This window comes from Bactrocera neohumeralis, chromosome 5, assembly GCF_024586455.1.
Source record: "Bactrocera neohumeralis isolate Rockhampton chromosome 5, APGP_CSIRO_Bneo_wtdbg2-racon-allhic-juicebox.fasta_v2, whole genome shotgun sequence".
Lineage (NCBI taxonomy): Eukaryota > Metazoa > Arthropoda > Insecta > Diptera > Tephritidae > Bactrocera > Bactrocera neohumeralis.
In genome coordinates, this window is record NC_065922.1 from 66230706 (window position 1) to 66256129 (window position 25424).

The 25424-nt window shown below is 33.4% G+C and overlaps 1 protein-coding gene across 2 annotated transcripts in view; it reads right to left on the reverse strand.

The window, feature by feature from the left end:
- Positions 1-25424, reverse strand: part of LOC126760456 (disheveled-associated activator of morphogenesis 1) — a 64559-nt gene that overhangs the window by 26109 nt on the left and 13026 nt on the right. Inside the window, exon 1 of one of the 2 annotated variants that reach the window (XM_050476100.1) lies at positions 14329-14351. The exons of the other annotated variant lie outside the window; for it this stretch is intronic. Within the exon in view, the coding sequence (XP_050332057.1) occupies positions 14329-14349 (21 nt within the window). The 5' untranslated portion in view covers positions 14350-14351. Of the gene's footprint in view, positions 1-14328; positions 14352-25424 lie in introns of those variants that run through there. 2 annotated transcript variants of the gene reach the window in all.

Sequence of the window (25424 nt, forward strand, 5' to 3'; positions counted from 1 at the left end):
AATCAAGCTACCAATCAGGAAGGCAATACAACACACTCATTTATTTTATGCCAGATTTTTCAGCATTTTAGTAAATTTCCATTTAAAAAAATAAAAAATACGAAAACTCTGAAAAATAATGTATCATATTTGAAAAAAAAAATACTAAAGAACACTATACGCAGCATGGAAAGCTGTTGTTCTTCGTTGTTGAAGACATTGCAGTAGAAAAGATGAAACTTTATACAATATAATGCATTTTCGAGGATTTTCGCGATGGGAAGGGCTCAGTAATTATAAAGATGCTGAGCGCGATGAAGGCAGGAGCTTAGCTGCTGGCAGGGTCGCCCAAGTCGCTAAGGTTGAGAGTGAGTACCGAAGTTAAAACAATATACAAGGGAGGTCACAGCGTCTGCTGACATGATAGTGATGGCTGTATCGGGCGTCTGTCTTGCAGCAAGCGGCTTGCGTGTATATTTTTTTGGTGAAGAAAATATAGCAGCCATAACTGAGTGCAAGAACTGAAGCCGCTCAACCTTCCCATGCGACTTCGCTTCGCTCTATGGGCTCTTGAAAAGTTCCAAGAAGACCCGACATTTGCGAGCCAAATATTGTTTAGCGATCTTGCGCAATGGGCATATAAACAAGCAAATTTGCCGCATTTGGGATGAAGAGCAACCGAAAGAGATTCAAGAGCTGTCATTTCATCCAGAAAAAAACAACGGTTTGGTGTGGTTTGCGAGCAGATGGAATCATAGGTCCATATTTCTTCAAAAATGATGATGGAGGGAACGTAACCATTAAAGGCGACCGTTATCGCGCCATGATAGGCGGCTATTTGATGCCTGCTCGCGGCGACATTTGGTTTCAACAAGATGGCGTGGCGCCACTTCGCACACATCGCATCAATCAATGGATTTATTGAGAGAACACTTCGGTGAGCAGACAATTTCACTTTTTGGGCCGGTCGATTAGCCACCAAGTGATGCCACACCGTTAGACTTTTTCCTGTGGGAATATGTAAAGTCTAAAGTGTATGCAGACAATTCCGCTGCGATTCAGGCCTTGGATCAAAATATCACGCTTGTCATACGCCAGTTACCAGTCGAAATGCTCGCACGAGTCATAGAAAAGTGCACTCAACGGACGGACCATCTAAGACTTAGCCAACATTTGAAAGAGATAATCTTCAAAAAATACATGCCAAAGAGTTTTCTTTCGATTAAACATTCCAAATTAAATTTGAAGTTTTTGTGTGTTTTTTCTTTATAAAAGTAGGAAACCTCGAAATGTATAACTTTTTATTTAATGCCAGAACTCGCCATTTATATACTTCGGTGCAAAACATCGTCGTTCGTAAACGAATAGTTCAAGTCGTCGCGACCTATCATCTAAACAATTATTACCTAGAACTAGAACCGTCCTCAACGTATAAAGCCAGAATTTCGGAAGCAAGATTCTTACAACCCTACCTTTGCTCTTGGGTACATGAACTAAAGAGCAGTTTTCTTGTGTATTTCTCCAGAAGACTTACTGTAAATAACATAAAACACAACGCATTATTTTGGGTTCTGAAAGTCTTCTCACACCGTGCGCTAATGAAAATAAATGCCAAATACAATCTCACGCACTAAAGAAGCCATTCTTCAATACCAAAATAATTATTCTTTAATACAAAAACAATTAACTCGTCAAAATTGATTTCAAGCTTTTGGTTAGTACGTCTGAAGAAGAGCTGACCTCGTTTGGTGCCATAACTATAAAGAAAAAAATAATAATTGCCTGTGAACTGACACGCATTAAGATTGCCCCAAAGATCAAGGTGATCAGAGATGTACAAATGTGAATATGAGAATGCACTACAGCACAAATCTACAAACGGAAATATCTATCTTGGGAGTTCATCGCACACAAAAGACATGACTACGCGTTGGAAATATGCTTTATGGCCTAAGCAATCTGACATAAATGATCTACGCATGTCATGCCACAGATGCGTGTTGCCATGCTCTCATGCCGCTTGAGGAAAAGTGAAATTCTACGCGCGCGAAGTCGTTGCCGCGCTGAAGAGTTCAATATGATATAATCGCCTAGACGCGTTGGCGCATTCTTGAAACTTGCCGGCTGACTGGTTGGTCTGTAGAACGCTTCGCTAGTTGCCGGTGTGCCACATTCTGATGTTGCAGCCACCCAGCATAGTGACTGTGTCTATATAGAATTATGTAGCATAATATTCTTAAACAAGTTTCACGCTCCAGCTGTAAAAGGTCTGAGCAATTCGCTCTGCCGCAGCTGTGTGCAAGCCATACAGATCAGCTGTGGTACACATTGACCTGCTTTTGCCGTCAAGTATGTGTGCGCGCGCGCGTTCAACGAGTCAGCTAGTCACGCATGCGCATAAGGTAAAGTGTGGTAGCCAGTTTAGAAACTTTACTGCATGCTTACGTTCTATGTCATCTGTAGCGAAATTGGTAAAAAAAAAATATTTTAGATGAAAATCTGGTTTTGCTAAAGCAATTTTTTGTGTTGATAAATGTTGCGAACTGGAGATGTGCATATTAGGGCGGTGCTTAGAACAAGAATATCTAAGGTTTCAGATACTTATACTTTTTGACCAAAAATTCGATTTGGAAAAATCGTTGGATATATGACATTGTCTATCGAGTCATGACTTCTATTATAAATAACTTATGAAGCCTTAGCGTAGTGGTTAGAGTTGCTGCTTACTATTACCCTGTAACCAAGTTCGATCTCTGCCCAGTATCAGCAGTTTAGTAATTCCTCGTGAGGCTACAGCATTGCCGATTGATTTCCTGCACCCAAAAATTTACTCATAAAATCTATCAGGCTTCCGCTGTCGATTTACTATGTATATACATATAGAACCTTCCATACCACCCACAACTCCCTCGCCGGTATATTGGTAGACAAGCAGCCGCCAGTGTTCGGTTTGGCGGCTCCATGAGCCAAGTTATCCGGTATGAAGTTAAAAAAAGTGAGGATATACTAGTGTTCAGACACGTTTTTTTAAGAACCTAGATATAAATAGTACCTTCCGACGGTGTTAACGGGCAATATGTGCAAGATGGCGTTAAGTGCCATGGTTGGAGTGGACCTTAAAGCACCACAGCTGCGGATGAGCGCAGCTCGATAAACGCTCCAGAATTTCTTTGCAAGTGTGGTATTTCTAGAGTCTTTACCCAGATAAAGACACCATAGAACATAATTGCCTTGACTATGGTGTCGTAGAGTCAGAGGATCACTTTCGGTAAGAGATGTCATCTTTTGCCAATGGCTCTTCTACAGCAGTACAAGGCCTGTTTTGCTCTCTCTTCAATATTCAGCTTTCTGGATGAGCCCATATTTGACTGTTTTGACGGATGTCTCCCATTGCGGCTGCGGTACCACCGGGATCTTGAATCTTCTAGTAAATAAAACCATCTTGGTTATTTTCTTCATTCATTCATTCACCATCTTGGTTGTACATATTTCGGTTAATGGCGAGCCCGTAAACGGTACTCATGAACTTGCCTTTGATCATAAGCGCTTCAACGTCTGCAAAGGAAATCACCTGACAGTCAAGATCTTCAAGTTTTTTAAGCAGATCGTCGGTCGTTAACGTCTTAAACGAAACAAACTGTTATACTTTCATAACTCTAAACAAAGTTTTCGCCTACTTTCATTTATGACGTCACGAACTAAGACACATTTTCTATCAAAATATTAAAAAAAAAAAAAAATAACGGCACGAAACTGTTGTAAATTCCATTTCTCTAAATTTTGCGTTTGCTCTATTTTTCTGCGTGCAAAACCAGTTGCTTTCAAGTGTTGTCAGCTGTCACACTGCGTCAATGTCGTTCATACAGTTTGCTCTTTTTAATAATTAAAATAAAACTTCTGCATTAAAATTGCCAACCCATCAACAACCAACCAGTCGTCATAAAATTAATCCGCTGTCAGTTGCACTGACTTTTCAGCATACGAGTATTTCCAATCGCACAAATCGCTTAATCGTTTACGACGCACTTGCTGCCTAATCAGCTGTGATTGTGTGCGATTTATGGCACTGTCATAGTGGCACACATTGACAGTTATACATGCATATGTACATAAGTGTGTGCATGCCGACATGACATTGATTCGCTGCCAATATTGCTGGCGCATGATTGCCAACTTCCAAGTGCCCATTGCGATTTTCGCTACACAATTCACGCACGCTCATGCGCACCGTACGGTTCTGTCATTAGCATTCACTCAGCAGCTGATTGATTGTTCCGTACAGGTGAATGAATACTTTGCTTGTAATCACGTACAACATTTAGTAAACAACATTGCTGGGCTTACAACTAATTGAAGTCTTCTTATGCTGCGCTCGTAGCCTCAAGCGACTCGCCGTTTACTGCTACATTGTGGTCTCTGTTATTTTCTTCATTCATGCATTTCCTTTATTTCACTCACCTCACTGGGTTAGTGGGTTCCCGCATTAATAATCTTTCTAAGCGCTCAAGAGCTTACATACTAATCAACGCTGATTAACTTTAATAACTGTAACTGTTTCTAATCGGTTTTAAATTTATTCCTTGATTGGATTGAATGATGCATAATTTCACGAATAACAAGCGTGAAGTGTAAATCTGAGATATTAGATTAGAATTATCAATACAAGGATATAGTAACACTCTTCTATTCAGTTGTAGTATATATCGTATCATTTAAAAAATCAATTAAATTAAATATAAATTTATTCTAATGTGGAAAATTAAACCATTTTTAATGATCTCGTATTAATTACAAAGATAAAGGCTTATTTCCTATTCTAACTTTTATATTTCCTCAAAAGCTCTGCAATTTAATTGGCTGAATTTTAGCCAGCTATATTTTTTCTTAGTATGTTATAAACTCAAAATGAAACTTTTAAAACACGAAATTAAATTCATGTTAAACGCAAAATAAAGTTAGCCCATAAACGAGTTTCTGACAGCTACTTAATTCAGTCAATTAACAAATTTAACGTTTCTGACAGCTGCTTAACTGAGTCAATTAGAAAATTTAACGCTTATGTATTGGTGAAGACATTTTATAAGCGACTAAATAAAGTGTCTGCTGGAAACGCTTTTCGTCTGACTCAATTAAGGCGCTTTAGTTCGTTAGGCTTAAATTTTGAGCAAAATAAAAATATGTATATACATACATACATATACTCCTATATTAACTAAATTATGTTATTTATTTTACACATACAACACTTGTCAGTTATAGCCTTTTAGCACAGCCAAATCAATTTAGTACATTAAGATTATAATTGAGAAACCAGTTTTGCCTTTCGCACAGACAGCTACTCGATTAACGATCAGCTGTTATACTTGCTTAATTATACAAAATTCATCAGCTGATTGCTATACACACACATGCTTAAACACAGCCAAATTTACTGTATGAACAACAACGCACAGAGTGGCATTCTAGTTTCTATTCAATTTCTATTCGATTGTACTAAAATAAGACTTTATTTTGTTAGCTAAATCGATCTAAATTAGCGCTTTAAGCTTGTAAAGACCGGTTAATTGATCAATTAGCTCCTGTGCGAAAAGACAATTACATATAATATGTTTGAAATATATTTATTAATTAAATAAATTAAAGTTTTAATATTGTATTGGTCAACTTCAGTTAAATATCTGTAATAACATTTCGTTTTACATAAATATTATAAAGTACTTTGTAATTGTTTACTAAATTGTCACTCAATCAACTATATATATATATTTTCCGTAGTTTCTAGGTGGAACATAAGGCCTCAATTAACTAATTTTTTTTAATTATACAATTATTGGACCATTAAACTATATTTGTATTAATTTAGTTAATTAATAGTCAATTAAATATTAACACTACGGTGATCAAATTGAAAGGTGAATTTTGTCCATTTCATCTCCTTAAAAGTAATCCCCTCCCGCTGCAATACACTTATGCCAACGAATTTTCCAGTCATCAAAGCACACCAAAGCACTTGGAAAAATCCTCAGAGCCTTCTTAGATTCAGTTTTTATATCTTCAATTGAGTCAAAACGGTGTCCTCGGATTGGTCATGTGAATTTGCCGAATAGACAGAAGTTACACGAAGGTAAATCAGACGAATGCGGTGGTTGCGGCACGATATTAGTTGAAAATGTGGCGAAATGATCACGAATAACCAATGCAGTATGAGATGGTGCATTATCGCACTTCTTTGTTCAATAAATTCAGACAGTAAAAATCGAAGAATTCACTTTTAGAGCCTCACAAAACGACGCGTATCTCAAATACTAATGAATATTTTGACGTGAAATTTAGCATAGATGTCACTAACAGTACTACCAACTTACAGAAAAAAATTTACCGATTCGAAAAACACGCGAAGTATAAATTAAAAATCAGCTTTTCACCTTTCAATTTGATCACAGTTGCATATAATTATATTATGACAAATTAATTTAATTAATTTTCAAAGTCAAAATAAGTTTTTCACTTAATTTTAAATAATTTAGTTTAATTTTTTTAATAATATACTTGTAGCTTAATTATACCCTGAACAGGGCTGAGTAGAGCATATTAAGTTTCTTTTTTAATTTTGTTAAGCAAGGTTTTTAAAACATTTTTTAGTTGTGTGTTAACATGTATAGTTAATTAATTATTTAGGTAACTAGGTAATCAATTAATTAGTTAAGTTAATTAACCAAAGTAATTAATTAATTAAAGTAATTGACTAATTAATTACCTTAATTAATTATCTTAATTAATTAAATGTCTAATTACTTCAATTAATTAATTGACTAATTAGGACTAATTTTAGTTGTGTGCTAACATGTATAGTTAATTAATTAGTTAGGTAATTAGGTAATCGAATTATTAGTTAAGATGATTAATCAAAGTAATTAATTATAATTAATGAATTAGTGTATGAATTAAATTGATTTATGCGATATTATGTAAGTACATCAAATAAAAAAGTCTTTAATTAAGTAAAATATTTTTTAAATCGCTTAATCGACTAAATTTTATTTAAAAATTAAATTCGAAGATTAGATTAACTTAAATTTAATTAATTTGTTTTACAGGTGCTTTCAGTTTAAACAAATATTTAATTTTTGTAATTTCGGTTTCATATGATTCAGTTAATTATTTTTAATTAAGTAGATTTTATTTACTGCAAATGTTATAAAATAAATCAGATTTAAATGATTAAAATAAAAAAATAAAATTAAAATTAAAAATAAAATAATTAAAATTAAATTTTTTTTAAGATTTGAATTCTTTTAAATAAGACATGAAATTAATTATTTTTAATTAATTCAAATTTTTATTTACTTATGTTTATAACTAATTAAAATTTAGCAAAAAATTAGTTTTAAAATAAGAACATAAAATAAATTAAAGGTTTTTTCAAAAAATGTTAAAATAGTATTTTACAGAAAATTTCGCTTAGTTTTCGAAAACCAGTTTTTATGAGCCAAATTTGAATATTTATGCCGATTTTTTGCCGTTTCTGTGTAACAAATTTTTTGCTGCACAGATATTCATAAAAAGTATTCAATATGCGAAGAATGTATAATAAATGCTAATAATATTTTACCAATAAAGGCGAAAACAGATTTTGCGCGTTTAACGCGAGATTAGCCAGCGTTAGATAACTTTTTCATTAAGCCATTTTGGGGTAAGCAAGTGTGGGACACCCACATAAGCGGTAAGGTGGCGAAATTGGCAAAGAGAAATGCGGTGATGATGATATTAAAGATGTCTTTTTGATATTTAGGAGCGTTACAAGACTAAAAAAAATTATAATTGTAAAGACCTCATATACATATGTATGTATGCATGTATGAATACATGGTCATTTCTTTGAGTGCTTGTATCTTTATGTGCTTTCAATAGCCAAATAAGCTCCGTTTCCTATTTGTTTAAAACCATTCTGTTGTATCTTTTGTCTTTTTGTTAATTTTTATGCGCTTTATTATGAGCGCCGGTAAGCATGCTCAGCAGCAGGCGTTTTGTTTTGCAGACAAACAATTAGCTGCGGCTGTCAGTGGAGGAAGTGAACGAGGTTATTGACTTGAAGCTGTTGCCGCAGACCAGAAGACCAAATATCTAAGTTGAGCAAATTGTGTCTATTAAGTCAGCTGATTTTGTTTTATTTAATATAATTTTTTGTGGTTGCAGCAGTTAGTGTAGAGAGTGAAGTGAAAATATATGGTATATTACTGTTATTTAAAAAAATACCAAATTAAAAAATAAAATAACTAAAAAAATTAAGAAATAAGCTAAAAAATTATAAAAATTCTAATTATAAAAAATAAAATAAAAAAAAAAAACAATTATAACTTGCACTACTCAAAAAATTAACCTTAACCTTAAAATATAAAAAAAGGTTAAAAAGTTATAAAAAAATTATAAAATTAATATATAGTAGGACAAAAAAAAAGATATTCATAGTTTTAAAAAATAGATTAATTAAAAGAAGTTAAAAAAAATAATTTAAAAAGTTATAAAAAAATCTATAAAATTAATATATGTATAATAGAACAAAAAAAAAAGATACTGAAATTTTAAAAAATAAATTAATTAAAAGAAATTTTTAAAATAAAAAAAAAATATTTTAAAACAAAAAAAAAATCTATAAAATTAATATATAATAGAAATAAGTTAATTAAAAGAAATTTTTAAAATAAAAAAAAAAAAATATTTAAAAAAATCTATAAAATTAATATATACTAAATTTAAATAAAAAGAGATCTGAAGAGCTTAAAAAAGTAAAAAAAACTCTGAAAAATTTATAAAAAATTACAAAAATATGATTTTGAAATATGCGACCTTCCTCTTAGCAAGTTGAAATTCCACAAATACTCTATGTAAACACCATAACTCTTATTACCTCTCAAACAGGTGAAAAACATTAACACAAATTAAAATTTGTAAATAAGTTAAACTCGAAAAAATTGTGCCAAAAGCTAGAACGCACAGGTTATGTACAGCAAAAACAAGCGCAAACGCATTGCGCAAACTCCACGGCACACAGCAAAGCCAAGGCGCCGTGGAGCAAGCGTAAAAATCACGTCTGGCCTGTTTATAACACAGCATTAACGAGATCTTGCGCATTTTGCTTTTGCATTTTAGCCTTAAGTCAAGTGGCAGACATTGAATTAGTTTCAATTAAAATGCTTAAGTGGAAAAAATGCAACCATAAAATGCCTGTGCGACGCGTTTTTAGCGCGTAAAAATATGTTGCTTGGAAAAATGAGCGATTTAAAAAACAACTACAATAAAAAAACGCTGGAATTGTGGAAAATGAACTTGTTGACTGATGGCATTACGAATTCCAAGCGTGTTGGCGCAGGCTGTTCGGCAAAAAGTGTGTTAAGAAAACACGCGAAATCGTGTAAAGGTCGCGAAAAATGCGTCTACTAACGTAAATAAATAAACTTGTCAACTAAGTGGGCGAAGTACGTACAAGTGACAGTACAAGTTACTTAAAATAATGTTGTACTTGACAATTTTGTAATATTTTTGGAGCAAATATTGCGAAAGAACTTTAAATAAATGCGAGCGCTAAGTAGGACTTACAAGAAAAATGTGGAACATATGAAGCAATACCGTTTATATGAGGCTTAAGAGTTTTTTGCTATGTGATTCGTTGGACTACCAAACACTCTGTTTACAAAGAGTAATTTTTATAATCGATCCAAGTAGAGGTACTTTTCTCAATAACCTTTTTTTGACAGATCGCGCGTAAGTCGTGCAAAGTTGTCAAGTTACTTTTAATCGATCTACTGAACGTACTATTCGCAACACCATCGCCCATCTTGAGATCCAGCATTCATTATTGGATAATATTTCACCGAATAGACCACGTCCAGCAAGTAGTGAAGAAAATATAGCAGCCGTAGCTGAGAGTGTACACGAAGACCATGGAGAATCGATTTGGCGCTGTTCGCACCGATTCGGACTGACGTATGACGTACAAAAAACAGCTTAAGTCGCTCGACCATCCCAAGCGACATTGCTTCGATCTATGGGCTCTTGAAAATTTCCAAGAGGATCCACGGTTTTGAGCCTAATTTTATTCAGCGATGCGACCCATTTATGGCTCAATGGTCGAGGGACGATGAGCAACCCGAAAAGATTCAAGCTGCCATTTTATTTAAAAAAAAAAAGGTTTTGTGTGGTTTGCGAGCTGGTGGAATTATCGGTCCACGTTTCTTTAAAATTGATGCCCATGAAAACGTAACCATCAAGGCTCGTGATCTTTGCAACATTTTCAACAAGACGGCCCTTCTTCTCACACATCGCATAAATCAAGGGATTTATTGAGAGAACACTTCAGTAAGCAGATGATTTCAGTTTTTGGGCCGGTCGATTGACCACTAAGATCGTGTGATATTATATCGTTAAACTTTTTCCTGTGGGAATATGTAAAATCTTTGGTATAAGCGGGCAATTTCGCTTCGATTGAAGCCTTGGAGCAAAACATCACGCGTGTTATTTGCCAGTTACCAGTCGAAATGCTCGAACGAGTCATCGAAATCAACGGATGGACCATCTGAGACGTAGCCGCGGGCAACATTTGAGAGAGATAATCTTCAAGAAATAAATGTCGAAGAATGTTCTTGCGAATGATAATAAACATTCCCCATTAAATTTGAAGTTTCTGTGTTTCTTTTGTAAAAAAGTATTGAGCCTCGTCACAGATCATCTTTTATAATTTCTGAACACATTTTTTAGATTTCTCCCCTTTAGACTATAACTGTCATAAAAACTTGTTGATCGGTCATAAAATCATCTCTTGTTTATACTCCTCTATGCTATAAAAATCTCTGTGAGGGATACTATAGCTTGGGTGCAGCCGAGCTAAAAGTCTTTTCTTAGTTTCTGCGATATTTGTGTTCATTTTATGGTAGACGGCCAAAGTCTTAGTATATATGCAAGGTAACTGAGTCATATCGTCAATAACAGTCAACAATGTAGTTATTTCCCATTGCCAAAAAAAATACTAACTAGTTAGTTAATTAAAAATTAATTAATTATATTTTAATGGCAAACAACAAGTCATTTTTAATATATTTTCCGAACTTGTTTACAGCTATGTAATTATACAATTTTAGCTTTATTATTTTTAGCTGACTAAAAAATTAATTTTAATAATGTATTAGCAGCAATTAATTGGTTTATTTCCGTTAGTTAGAAAAAAAAGTTGTATATCATTATGTGGGGAACTATGGAGACGCATGATTAAGAAATTATTATTAAATATTGCTAAATTAATTGACATTTTGTTTTTGAGCAATTCCTATGCTAATTGGTTGTCCAAAAATTCTTAAATCGAATGGCAATTAAGAAATCGTATAACAATTAATGATAGACCCGTGTCATAAATAACAGTTCAGACAATAAAATATATAAATATATATATATATATATTGTCATATTATATAGCATAGCAGAGTTATCTATATCTAACACTTAGTGCCCCCAGCCCTTATAAATGTCAAATATTGTCTGCCGTTTGCACTTTAAGCTTGATTTAGTAATTTTGCCAAAAATCAGCGAACACAAATTCGCAATCACTGCACAAACACAAGCCATTTTATCGCTTTTATTGCTGCAATTTTATTTATTTTATTTTATTTTTATTTTGCCCGCTTCAACATTGCGCTTTGGCATTGTTTTTGCACGTCATTTGTCTTATCTGCCCGGCAGTCTTTTGTATTCTTTTTACCTTTTAAGAATAATAATTTAAAATTGTTTGCCAATTCGCTTAGCATTTGGCACAAGCGTTTTGCTTTCATTTTGTTTGCGAACGTGTTTTGCATTGCTTTGCATTTGCCCGGTGATTTGCCTGGCGAGCGATACGGGCGGTTGTTATGGTGGAGAGTGGTGAAAAAAATTAAGGCAAGGCTTTCAAACATAACACTGGCAAGTAAATGTCTTTATTGGGAAGGTTTTGTGAACAAATAAATTTTTTATTGCTATTGTTTTTGTAATTTATTGCTTGTTTGCAGCGTTTAAGAATTGTGTACTTTTTTTACTGCAGTTTAGTGGGCGAGTTTAATGGTGGAGTTGTGTTTGAAAGGGTGAAACATTAAATTATTAAATGGAAAACAGCAGAAAACAAGAAAAAATGTAAACATCGTTTGCAACGAAGATTAATAAACATCAAAAAATACAAAAATTCCACACAAGAACTTGATCTTTATCGGTCGGATTGTATGACAGCTTTATGTTATAGTTTTCCGAACTGAACAATTAGTTCGTATTATATAACGTTACCTTGTATAATAATTTTTGCCCAATTTGTTTAAGATATCTTGTCAAATACAACTTGATATTGTTTGTTCAATTTGTACGAAAGATAAGTAGTTCGATGTCACGATTCCAAGAAATGAACACCTTCTTGAGTAAAAAGAGATTTGTGCAAATTTTTAGACCGATAACTCAAAATCTTAGGGGCTAAGTAGTTCACTTACATATAGAGAGACACAAGGAAATAGACTAAAACGCTTCCGAACGTCATGCTGATTTTTATAGATATTTTTTTATATAGAGTCTCCGACAACTTCTAGTAAGCAGTAAAAAGTTTTTTGGAAATGATTTTAATTTTAATAATGGTGGGAAGATGGAGTCATGTGTAGAAGTTCACGCAAGTGAAGAAAGTTCTCTGAGCGCCATTCACTTGAGAGTGGCCAGAAACGATTCTTTTACATATGGCTCAAACAGCTCAAGACTTTCGGTCTTAGACCAAGTATCCTCTGGGTGGCCAAACAACATTCGTTTGAAGGCGATCTAAAGTGAGAAGGCAAACCACCCCTCGCCATAACAGCCTCGCTGCTGTAAACTCGACGTAAGCGGTGTGTACATCAATAAAGAAGAATGATTTCATGACATTACCTAAAGGGGGTATTCTGGTCTAGGATTTAAAAAAAAATTGATTTTTTTTGCACATTTTGAAAGTTTAGACTTTCAAAAATATGACCTTGGAAGGATTTTTCAAAATTCGACTTATTTTCGGAGATACAGCCGATTTTGTGACGTGGCGTTTTTCTCGAAACTACTTTTTTGAGGTGGTTGACATGAAATCTCAAGTTCTACTGAACCGATTCCTTTGAAATTTGGTATATATGTATCTTCTTTATACAATGCTCTATCGTGTCTACCTTGGATTTCCAAAAATTTTAATTTGAAGTATTCTTAATTAAAAGGTCGAAAAAATCGGGCCAAAATTTTTTTTTTCAAGTCGACGCCATTTTGTAATTTTTTTTTTTTGTTTTTGAAAATGGTCAACCCGATAATGACATCCTTACTAATGAAGAATCTTCTTGTTTTTTGTGTTTTAGATCTCTACAAGGGTTGAAATCACGTCAACCAGGACGCGCCGTTTTTTTTGAAGCCCCTACTCTACCGGCCCGTATCTCGACGAGTTTTGTTTTTTTTTCTTGCAATTTTTTTTTATATTATTAAAATGTCAATAAAAAACATATAAAAAAATGGATACTAAAAATGTTTTTCATTTTTTTTATCTTAATTTAAAAAGCCTACAATTCATGCGTCTAGACCAGAATACCCCCTTAATTAAGTCAATTAATTAATTGTCTAAACGTACATTAAGGAGACTAAATTTTTAATTGTCTTAAATTGTTGATGTATAATATATTTATATATTTTTTTACAATATATATTGAACATTTTCTACTACAATTAAGCACACATAAATCATTAGGGAAGAAAATAATATATAATAAATAAAAATAAGTCACTCAATTAAGTTTGCAACACTTTGTTACTTATAAGAAAAGTGTAACCTATCTGCAATTACGGCACTTTTCTAGCATTTATTATATTGCTAGTTCTACGGTTTTGAAACTGGTTGTAGAATGATCTTGAGAGACCATTTAATTTAAGCAAATAAAAAATTATTTTATGCCCGCAACGCAAAAATGCTAATGGACTCAATTAGCGAGCATTTTGAAAAATGTCTTAAACACCTTTTGATAAGGTCATTAGAAAAATGTCTCTGTTAATTAGTAGGCTATCACATAAAAAATGAAAATGAGCTTGTAGGATTTATAGTAAACTGGAGAGAGAAGTACATGTCTGTACTACATAGGTAATATAGTATTTCTCAAAACACTTTGAGATTAATTTCACATTAATTTAGTGCGACTATTACCAATGAATTCTAACTTATTATGGATTCTTCGTTATAATGAAAATATTTATAATTCGAAAGGTAAACCGGAACCCGACTTAGTAGACACAAATGTTTTTTATTTAAGAAATCATACTTTATTTAAAATATAAATTAAAATTCAACTTGCATACCGTTACACCGTGATTCGTCATATTTTGTTTTTGGGCACATTGGCTTACCTGAAAAAATAAAATGGTTTATTAGTCACAATTAGATTTTATTATAAGTTTAACAAAAATATAACTTAATTTATATATATCTGAATACATACATACATATATATTATTAATATATAATCATGATATATGGAAATTTATTAGACTTTTGTATGGTCAAATCTAAAGAATATACATTTTTCTATATTCATTTATTTAGTTTTTTTCTGAGATAAAAGAAACAATTATCTTAAATTGTGGTGTCCTTTACCTAGACTTGAAATTATCAAAATTTTATTAAGATTGTAATCCTTGAAAAGCATTTTTTTAAATAAGAGAGCTCATCTGCGGGAAAATAATGGGTTGTCAAAAAAGTCTTGCGGTATTTTTATTGATTTTTTTTTTATTGAAATTGAAATGAATTTTTGATGACTCATACCCAGCTCTTGACCGATGCTACGGCTGCTACTATGCCGGTCTCTTTCGACCAATTCAGCGATTTTATCGCAATTTTCGACGACAGGCCTTCCGGAGCGTGGCGCATCTTCGACCACCTCTGCACCAGAACGAAAACGTTGAAACCATCGTTGTGCGGTGGAAATGGAAACTGTATCGGGACCATAAACTGCACAAATTTTATTGGCGGCTTGAGATGCATTTTTGCCTTTATCGTAGTAGTACTGTAAAATATGCCGTATTTTCTCTTTATGTTGCTCCATGTTTGCGACGCTATAACTCACGAACGACTTAAAAGAAACGACAATCAATCAAACACGTGTTAGCGCGTGAAATGAGCTTTCCAAAAAGTATAGCATGACCCGATGCGACGAATAAAACTAGAACTACGCGCTTTCAGCGCCAACTAGCGAAAAAACCCGAAGACTTTTTTGACAACCTATTATATTTTTTTCCTTAATATGAAAGCTTATCTGCAGCAAAATATAAATACTTTTTGACTCTCCAAGCATGACTTCTAATTGAAGTCAATTAAGAGAATTTTTAAAAATTAACATTAGTTCTTCTAAATTTAACAAAAGAGAGCTGTGAACGTGTCTTACATCTAATTGCATTAGCTATTTCGTCAAAGTACATTTAAGCATCAAAAATTTATTTAAAATTTAATTGTCTCAATCAATTGACAAAAGTTGTGCATTTTCAAACAAAATTGATGAATCAGTGAGTAAACTTAATTATGTTTGCATATTTTCGCACAATACTGTAAGTACCTCCTTAGGCATAAATCATAAAATTATTTAATTAAAATAAATTATAGCAAATTTACCTCGAAAAAAGTCTAACCATAATTATATCCGTAGCGCTCCCTGCCGCCACACCCCTTTCACAGCACTAATATCTCATATTTCGTGCTTGTTTACACTGTAATTAATTTAAACTGCTTCGCTTAAATAATAATAGTGATTCATTAAACCTATATTTTATAACTTTTTTCAGCCATCTGATCTCATTTGGTATTAGACGCGTCAACTGCGCCAATCAAAAGTCTGGCCAAACACGCCTCTTCGAACTCTAATTGAGGAAATTAGCAGCAAACGAAAATTATAATAAGTAGTATAATGATTAATTGTGCATATTTGCGCTGCTCAACATGTTGGGAATTTTATATTTTCAAGGTTCGTTTTTAGTTTAAAACTTTTATGTGTTTCAAACGCATAAATAAAGTGTAGCGAGCGTTTTTCCGCTTCGCTGGGTTTGGCGTTGACGTTTATTGCCATTGTTTGTTGTTATTTTAATTGCATGGAAATTGCTTAAACTTTAGCAAACAATAGTCGCAATTATGCGTATTTTTTATTTAATATACATTTTCAAAGCGGTGATGGAGTCATGCAGGAAGTTCTTGTCGATTCCCACAGTTAAATGTTGCACAAAATGAGGGGTGTGCTTGAAAGGTGTTGCTTTTAAGGTGTTCTGAGTATGATTTGCAAATGCTAGCAGAATTTGAAATTCACAGGTGCTTGACTAGCCTGAGGTTGCGCGGATTATATAAGTTTTTATAAGTTAATTTGTATTATATAAGAAATAATAATAGAAATTTTAGTGTAGTATTTTTAGCTAATCGCTTTAAAATTTGCATGCAAGCAAAGAAAGGAAAACACATGAAAATAAGCTATTTAAATACACAGAAATAGAATACTTAGGTTCTCCCTGAGTTAATAAATAATAGTGTTGGAAATAATTTAAAATCCCGAAATTTTTAGCGGGATCCCGAAAAGTAATTTTTAGGACTAATATATTTTAATATCATAAACAATTATTAACAGTTTTTTGTAATTGATTAAATTGGTTCGAAAGGTATTTTTGAAAAATTCTTAAAAATCCCAAAATATGGTTTTACAGAAACCTCGAAGTAAAGAAAAGAAAACATATGAACTTAAACAAACTTAAAGAAACAGATAGTTTAGTGCTACCAGACTTAAAAATAATAATATTGAAAATAATTTTAAATCCCGAAATTTTTAGCGGGATCGTGAAATATTCACTTTCAAATATTATTTTATATATTTTATATTTTTAAGCTCATAAAACATCAGTAACAGTAACGTTATTTTAATTGGTATTATTTTTGATTTTATATATTTTATCCCGAATTATTTAAGAAACTTCATAATAAAAAAAAATCATGTATGAACTTAAACAAACACGTTATTAATAAAAATTAAATTGAAAATAAAATACCGAAATTTTTTATGATTATATTTAGAAATCCCGAATTATTTAGAGAAACTTCGAGGCAAAGAAAACAAATTTTAACTTAAATAATTAAAATACACAGAAATGTGATATTCAGGATCGACCGGACGGAAAAACTATTAGTATTGAAAATAATTTAAAACCACGAATTTTAGAGATTCGAAATATGTTTTGACTAGAAATTTAAAGCATTCAGTAGAAGACAATTTCTTCAAATTATTATATTAATGGTGAAACTAAATGAAATATTGAAAAAAATTCAAGTTAATTGTTTAATCGTTACCGTTCAATCTCGAAATTTGTTTTCGGGATTATGGTATTACAACCATAACAAATCAGTTTCAAGATTCGGAATTTATTTTCTACACAAATGTAAAGTATTCATAAATACATAATCCCGAGAAATCCCGAAAATTTTCGGGATTTTTACATTAAGGACACAGCTAGCGAAAAACATTATTATTTTCTGTTTCCAAATATGCACTATTATAAATGTAAATAATTTGTTTTCGGGGTTATGGTATTACAACCATAACAAATCAGTTTCAAGATTTTTATTTTATTGTAAATATTCAAAATAAAAGAAAAGAAAAATTTTTATTTAGTATTTTCGGCTTTAAATATACACTATGGTAACTTTAAATAATTAAAAAAAATCGAACCCGCAAAAGCTCGAAAATTTTCGGGATTATTATTTAATATTAATGATAAAAGTAAAGAAAAACATTTATATTTTCCGGCTTTAAATATATACTATATATACAAGTTAAATAATTCAAAAAAAATTTTAGGTCATGTTGTCCGCGAAAAAAGCTCCGAAAATTTTCGGGATTATTATTTTATATTAATGGTAAAAGTAAAGGAAAACATAACATTTATATTTTCCGGCTTTAAATATATATGTATTATGATAACTTTAAATAATTCAGATAAAAAATCGATCCCGCTAAATATCGAACAATTTCGTGACTATTATGCTAAAGGTAAAACTAGCGAAACAAATTATTAGTTTTCTTTCTAAACGCCCACTATTAAATGTTACGCAAGTAGTTGCTCACATTTGCATTTTCCGCACAGAAAAGTTATGCAAGTTTAGAAACAATACCTGTGGCTATGCTACATTCTTGTATATGAAAGTCATTTCATAACTTATTTATCATATCTCGTTATCATTAAATTTATATACCAGTTTGCAAGCACACTTTGTTCTAGCTTGAATTGAGTTAAATAGTTTATTTATACAGCTTTAGACACAAAGTGCTTACAAATCAATACAAAATAACAAGCGCCACATAAGTTGTCTCATTAAAAAAACATTCTAAACTATACTTATGCAAATTGCTTATTTAATTGCATAATAAATGCTTTAAGCACCAAAAACAACAGTGACAATTGAGGGCTTACCATAGTGGCTGCTTAGTAGAGATTCAAAAACTGGCTGCGCCGCAAGAAAAAACAGCAAAAAACTTAGTTATTTGCACATAAATTTCAGTAATTATACGGTATATTTTGCAAGCGTGTTTACTTTTGCATTTCAATGTTTAATGCTCACATGTGCATAAGTAAAAAATGTTTGAATGCAAAACTTATTTAATACACAATGTTACTCATACGCCACGGTGTCGCAGTGCTGCCTATGCAAGCCAGAGGTTAAAGGTTTTATAAAGTGCAAATCAAAGGCGAAATCACAGCAAATCGGTGCCACGAAAGTGTTGCGCTAATGTGGCAACATCAAAATTAACAAAAAAATTCAACAACAACAACACCTGTTTTTATGAAAATGATTTACTTTACACATGGCAAACTAAGAACCCGCTTAGTTGCCGACTAATTTCAATTATTCATGCTAACAAACACTGGCAACACACACAAATATGTATGTATGTAGTATATGGCGCACCGGTATGCTTTATTGCCGTCACTTTATGAAAATAATTTGCAAACAATGCGAATGCGCGCGCGTCTACAGACTTGCAGTGCTCTCAGAGCCGCTTTCGCGTGTACGACTATGCACCGTTATTGATGACTGGCTTTTGACTAGATTTGCGACAAAAATGTTGCGGTATCTATGCACATGTGTAACGGTACTCAAGTGCATAACGCATTTGTTCCGCATTGCACATAGGGTCGAACGTACATATGTATGTATATGTATGTGCGAGTATGTATCATGTGTTCGCAAGCGATCAAATTTTATGCGCTTAGGAAGGAGAGCATGCATATTTAGACTAAAGTGTGTATGTATGCATGCAAAAGCATAGCTTTGCGGTTTTCGGCGTCTCGAAAAATATGTAAGCTAAGCAAAGTTGCGGTTTTGGATTTACCCTCAAGTGTTTGTTGTATTTATGTATAATGTATTGAAGACAATGGGAAGTAAAAATGGCAAAAAAGTGCTAAAAGTATTGCTGTTATAGCATATACATACGTACATACGTATATATATGTATGTGTCTGCTGAAAATATAATATATTTTGAACCGCAATGCCTGTGAAGCACAGCTGACTTATGAATCAGCTGATAAATATCAAATAACTGCACTTGTTGGGGGACAACTATTATGTGAGTGGGTATGTTGGCACAAAAAAACGTGAACTTAAATAAAAACAACAAACAAACTATAATTTTGGTTGTAAGTACTGGATTTTGATCGTTCAGTTTGTATGACAACTATATGCTATAGTAGTCCGATATCGGACAAATGAGCAGCTGCTTGGTAAGTGAAGGAGATGTGCAAAATTTCAGCTCGTTTACTCAAAAACTAAGGGACTATTTCGCACATATACAGACGGACAGATTGGCGCATAACGAATCAGCAAGTCATATGCTGATCATTTACATATACATATACATACATACATACATATATGTACATATATACATACATACATACATATATACTTTATTGTATATCGACAATTACTTTTAGGTATTACACAATACGGGAAAAATACGATATAATCGACGTTCTTCTTTTAAAAACTTTGCGAAAGTGCTGCCAGATCTTTACAAGTTTTTTATTTTTAAATTATACAGTCTTTATAGCTGGTGAAAAATTAAAAAAAAATGTTGTTTTCAAAACAATGATGCTTTTCATTAAAAATATGTTCAACAGTGTTGCCAGATTTTTACAGTTTTTTCACTTTTTAAGTTAAATAAGATTTATAGTGTTAGCATGCTGAAAGAAATTATCAAGTTTGTATGATTTCATACCAACGAGTGCTCAACTGTGTTGCCATATTAAAAAAAAAAAATTAAATAAACTGTTGCTTGTTTTAAATTGTATGTAGTTAAAAGTACTTCGACTTAAAAATATATTTATTTGAATGTTTTTTTTTTAATTTTCAACAGTGTTGCCAGACATTTACAGATTTTTTTTAACTATATATGCTTTGATGTTGATACCATGCTGAAATCAATTAACAAGTGTATATATTTTTATACCAACGAGTGCTCAACAGTGTTGCCATATTTAAAAAAATAATAATAAATAATTTGGACTGAAAAATATGTGAATAGTTTTGATGATTTACTTGTAATTATAACGTTTTTTATGGTGCTACCATACTCTTAAAGTCTTTAATAAACCAATGGTCTTATTGAATTTTGTTTATATACAAGGTGTTTTCCAAAGTAAACAGGACTTAAAAAAACAGAACAAATGGTTTTTTTCAGCAAAATCAATTAATTTTATTCAAAATAGTCTCCTTCTGCTTCAATACAGCTTTTTGCATGGTCCAAAAGCATGTCGAACAAGTGTTTTAGCTCGTTGGCCGGTATGGCCGCCAGTATGCCGGTGCAAGCCTTTTGAATGCCCTCTACGTCTGCATAACGCTTTCCTTTCATGGGCATATGCATTTGTGCGCAAAGTAAGAAGTCGCACGGTGCCATATCAGCTGAATACGGGGAGTGGTTAATGGTTAAAATGTGGTTTTTGGTCAAATATTTGGTCCTCCGAATGTTGGATTCTGAGCAATTTTTGATCGTCAGTCAATTTGTGCGGAACAAACCGTGCACACACCTTTCGTAAGCCCAAATGTTCGCTCAAAATGCGATAAATCGATGTTTTGGAGATGTTCAATTCCATTTCCATGAATTTCAATGATGATTTCGGCTGATTTTTGATGAATTCACGCACAGTTTCGATGGAATTTCCGGTGAACACGGATTTTGATTGGCCCACATGTTGATCGTCATTTATGTATGTCCTCACGACCACTTTGAAAACGTTGAAACCACTCGTGCACTCTGCTATGGGTTAGGCAATCATCACCATTAACTTGTTTCATCAATTGAAACGTTTCGGTAAAAGTTTTACCAATTTTTAAACAAAATTTAATGTTGGCTCTTTGTTCGAAGCTCATTTTCGCACCGATAACACAAACATACTGACACTTAAAACGCAATAACTTCACTTCCAATCAATGAAATGTCATGAAATTCTCACTGGACAATCGGCAATTTATTATTATTTTTTTTTTTTTGTTAATTGGTGGCGCAAAATATTTACCTGAAATATTTTTCAAAAGTTCCATAAAGTTTACTTTTACATTTATTTATATTTTATGTCAACAAATATTTTCATGACTTCATCCCACATTTTTTTTTTGTCGAGAGCATTACGAGTTGACGTCAAAAGTCTTTAAAATATTTTTTTTTTTTTATTTGTGAACACATATTTCGGCACATATTTATTTGTATTTATATATTTTTGTTAAGAAAATATTTAAATTCGGCAAACTCGTTAAAATAGAAGAACAATTAAAAAAAAAATATTGACTAACACGCGCAAAGCTTTAATTGTACAGTTGATAACCAAATACCAGCTACCCACCACCGCCACCTACTTATTCTCGACAGCAGTCATGATATTTGTGCTGACATGCCTTTATTTTTTAGTTCTTAAACATTGAAAATATGCGACTCAAATAATTTTGGTTGTACAGGAGTTGCTAAGTCCGACGACATAAATATAAATGGTCTAAACGCCTTACAAAAATGTTAATGCACATTAAATGGAATTAAGAGCAGTACAACCATAAACGCCTCTTAAAGGTAGTAAAACTGATCTCTTAGGTATTTTTAGGGTCAGAAAAGCGGCTTATTGTAAACTAAAAGATGATAAGAAGAGAAGGCAAACTTCACTCGAGGTAATATTTTTTGTATATTCAACTGAAGTTCTCAAAATTAGTGAATAGAAAGACCTAAGGTTCGCGCAGGTTAGTCAATTAGCTACGCATAGACCACTTTTGGCTCTTCGCGATACCAGATGGAGTTCATTGTCCATGTGCAGGTATGCTCATGCTCATGCTATGATGCGAATTTCAACAGACTTTGTAGCCTCATTATCGATACCACTGCCAGTGTATCATATCGTGGGCACCCCAGTTGCTTACAGCGTAGTCTTGCCAATGCGTGACAAGTGTTAAAATTACGCTTCATTGTTTCCCTGGTGTCTTGCTCCAGACATTATCTGCAGTCTTCTCAATCTGTCAGCCCCATTCTGCGTGCGTGTATCTCCACCAGACAGTGGGCAGTTAGTATTCTTATCATGTTACTATAGTCTGTTCCATCGAGTTCAAATAGCGATTTTGTGTACTTTCGATCTACCGTTGCTCCTTCCATCGGGTTTTGATATTCTTTGCCATGTTTATGTTCAGATCGTCGTATAGACAATGCATGGATTTCGCAATGTTGATCACGTTATCAGGTGCTAGCCATACACCATTCCTGGCTATTTGTCCACTATTCATTGCCCTTTTTGACCTGGCACCCTGTAGAAGTGAAGTTGCTTGCTTCTGGCATGGCAAGACCTAAAGTGCACTGACTCCAAATATTTCGCCATCAGCGCCACCTAGTGGGCAAACTTTTTAGAAATCCTACTTCCAAATCAAATGTTTGGCCATTGGCTTGTCAAATATTTAAAATTATAATTGCACGAAATGTTTTCCTAGCTTACAAACACAGCTGTGCGGACAATTTTGACAATTTACTACGCGCAGCAGAAATATGCTTTCTAGCCAAAATTTACTTTTAGCGCTGATGTATGTCTAATTTTAGCTAGTACTTAGTAAATATTTTTAACATTTCCCTTAGTTTAGTTTACTTAATGTCTTACTAATTTTAAATTGTTTCCAGTAAATATTGATATTCTTGCACAACTTATTTACTGTCTGTCTATTTTGAAGCGGGTAATAGACGTTATACCGTTACGATGATATTTGTACACGTTTTTTAAATGTTTAATTATTTTCAAGTAAATAATTAAACGTTGCACAAGTAGACTTTATACTCATATTTCTTGTTTCATTAACCTGCGCAAAATATTTGAAAATAAAAATTTAAAAAATCAACAAGTCAACTCAATGTCAAGGCGCACCAAAATAGCCGGCAATTCAGCCAAAAACGAAAGTGAGGAAGAAATGGACAAAAATACAAAAAAAAAAAAATTAAAAATTGAGAAAAGTATTTCTGTTAAAAATTTTGTTTAAAGAAAAGACAAAATAAAACTGCAGCCTTAAATCAACAGCAAGACCATCAAAGCTTTCAGTTTCGCTTTCAATGATGTTTATCTGCGCGTGCGGTTGTAAGAAGGCGCAAAAAGACACAACAGCTGAAAAAACAGCGGAGTCAAGCGAGTCGAAAGGCAGCACACGTTGAAATGCCAAGAGGTGAAATGAACCAATGCGCGAAAACGGAAAACAAAAAACAACACCAAAAAAGAAAAAACATGCAAAATTTTAAACAAAACTGTATATACCTAAGAAAAATAAAATTGAAATTAAATTTATTTATAAAAAAAAATAAATGTATGTATGTATATACAAGAGCAAACAAAACAAAAAATGAAAATAAATACAAAAAAAAAAATAAAAGATACACATTCTGCTTCTTATTTACTGGCGTAGACATTGCTTACGTGGCCGCAATAACAAGAGTGCGCCAGTGGTTTCTACATTTCGTTATTTGGCGCCAATTCGAGGTACCAAGTGCAGCCAGGTGCTTCTCCACCTAAACTCCCCAACGGAGTGGAGTTTTTCCTCTTGCTCTGCTTCCAGCGGCGGGTACTGAATCGAAAATGTTCAAAGCTGGAGTGTTCTCTTCCATCCGGACAACATGATCTAGCCACAGCGACTGCGCTGGGTCTTGATTCGCTGAACTATGCCAATGTCGCCGTTGCCAATGCGCAAAGGACTATAAATCTTTCGCAAAACCTTTCTTTCGAACACTCCCAAGGGCTACTCATCAGACGATGTCAATATGCTATGCTATGCTTCCGCACCATATAGCAAGACGGGGTTGTGAGGGAGTCTGGGAGGTCCTTCCCGACGCTGACGCAGCTTTTGGCGTTGTTCAAGCTGACAAATTGCTCAGCTGATATAGCTGTATTAGCCTTGCGGTGATATCAAGTTTAGACATAGCGGAACAGAGGCAATACCTTTTCGTGCTGTCGAAGGCGGCTTTAAAATTGACGAAGTGATGGTGTGTGTCGATCTTTCTGTCACGCGTGTTTTTGAAAATCTAGTAGATTGTAGTTTTTGTTGTTTTTCAGGCGGGTAACTGCTGTTCGAACCTTACCAGAGTAGGGCCAGTAACATCTATTCCATCCTTATCAATTGAGGAATCGGGTTCGGCATTTCCAGATGTTGCACTTTCACTGCCGTTCGGGTGAAGAAGTGTTCCCTCTATGCTCTAACTTCAGCCACTAGGTCACCACTTTGGGTCTGATAGAGTATGCTTCGGTCTTGAAACCTTACGTTCGTTGCCGCATCTTTTCATAGAATTTTTGAGCATTATCCCTGTCGGCCAGTTTCTTAAGCTCTTCATACTCATGCATTTCGGTCTCTTTCTTTTTATATGCATATGCGTCTCACTTTCCACTTTAAATTTTGGTATCTTTCCGATTCCGCTGGCAACGTTGCTAGGTTGGCTGTCTGCGTTCTCGCCTCAGTCTTCATCGTACCAGCTGTTCTTTCGACCTTTGCGAAAACCAATGATTCCGCTTGTGGCTTTCGTAAGGAGCAGGTAATTCTGTCACTTAGCTCCCTCATATTGAGTTGCTGATGAGTGCTCTCAGGCAGCAGAGGTGCAAGTCGAGTAGAAAACCGTTATGCTATTGATTGTGATAGTAGCTTCTCGACGTCGGAATTTCCCTGTGTTCGTTGACGGGGGTGTTAAGAATTTTTTTCTATTATTTTCGGTTGTGGAAACCCAAAGTTGGCAAACAAGAGTCAAGAAATGACACAAAATCAAAGAAAAGTAACCACAAAAAAAAACTTTGAAACCGCAAAGTCTTACTGCAAAAAAATAATAACAAAAAAACAGCAATAATTTACGCTGAACAGTTGTAAACAAAATATAGAAA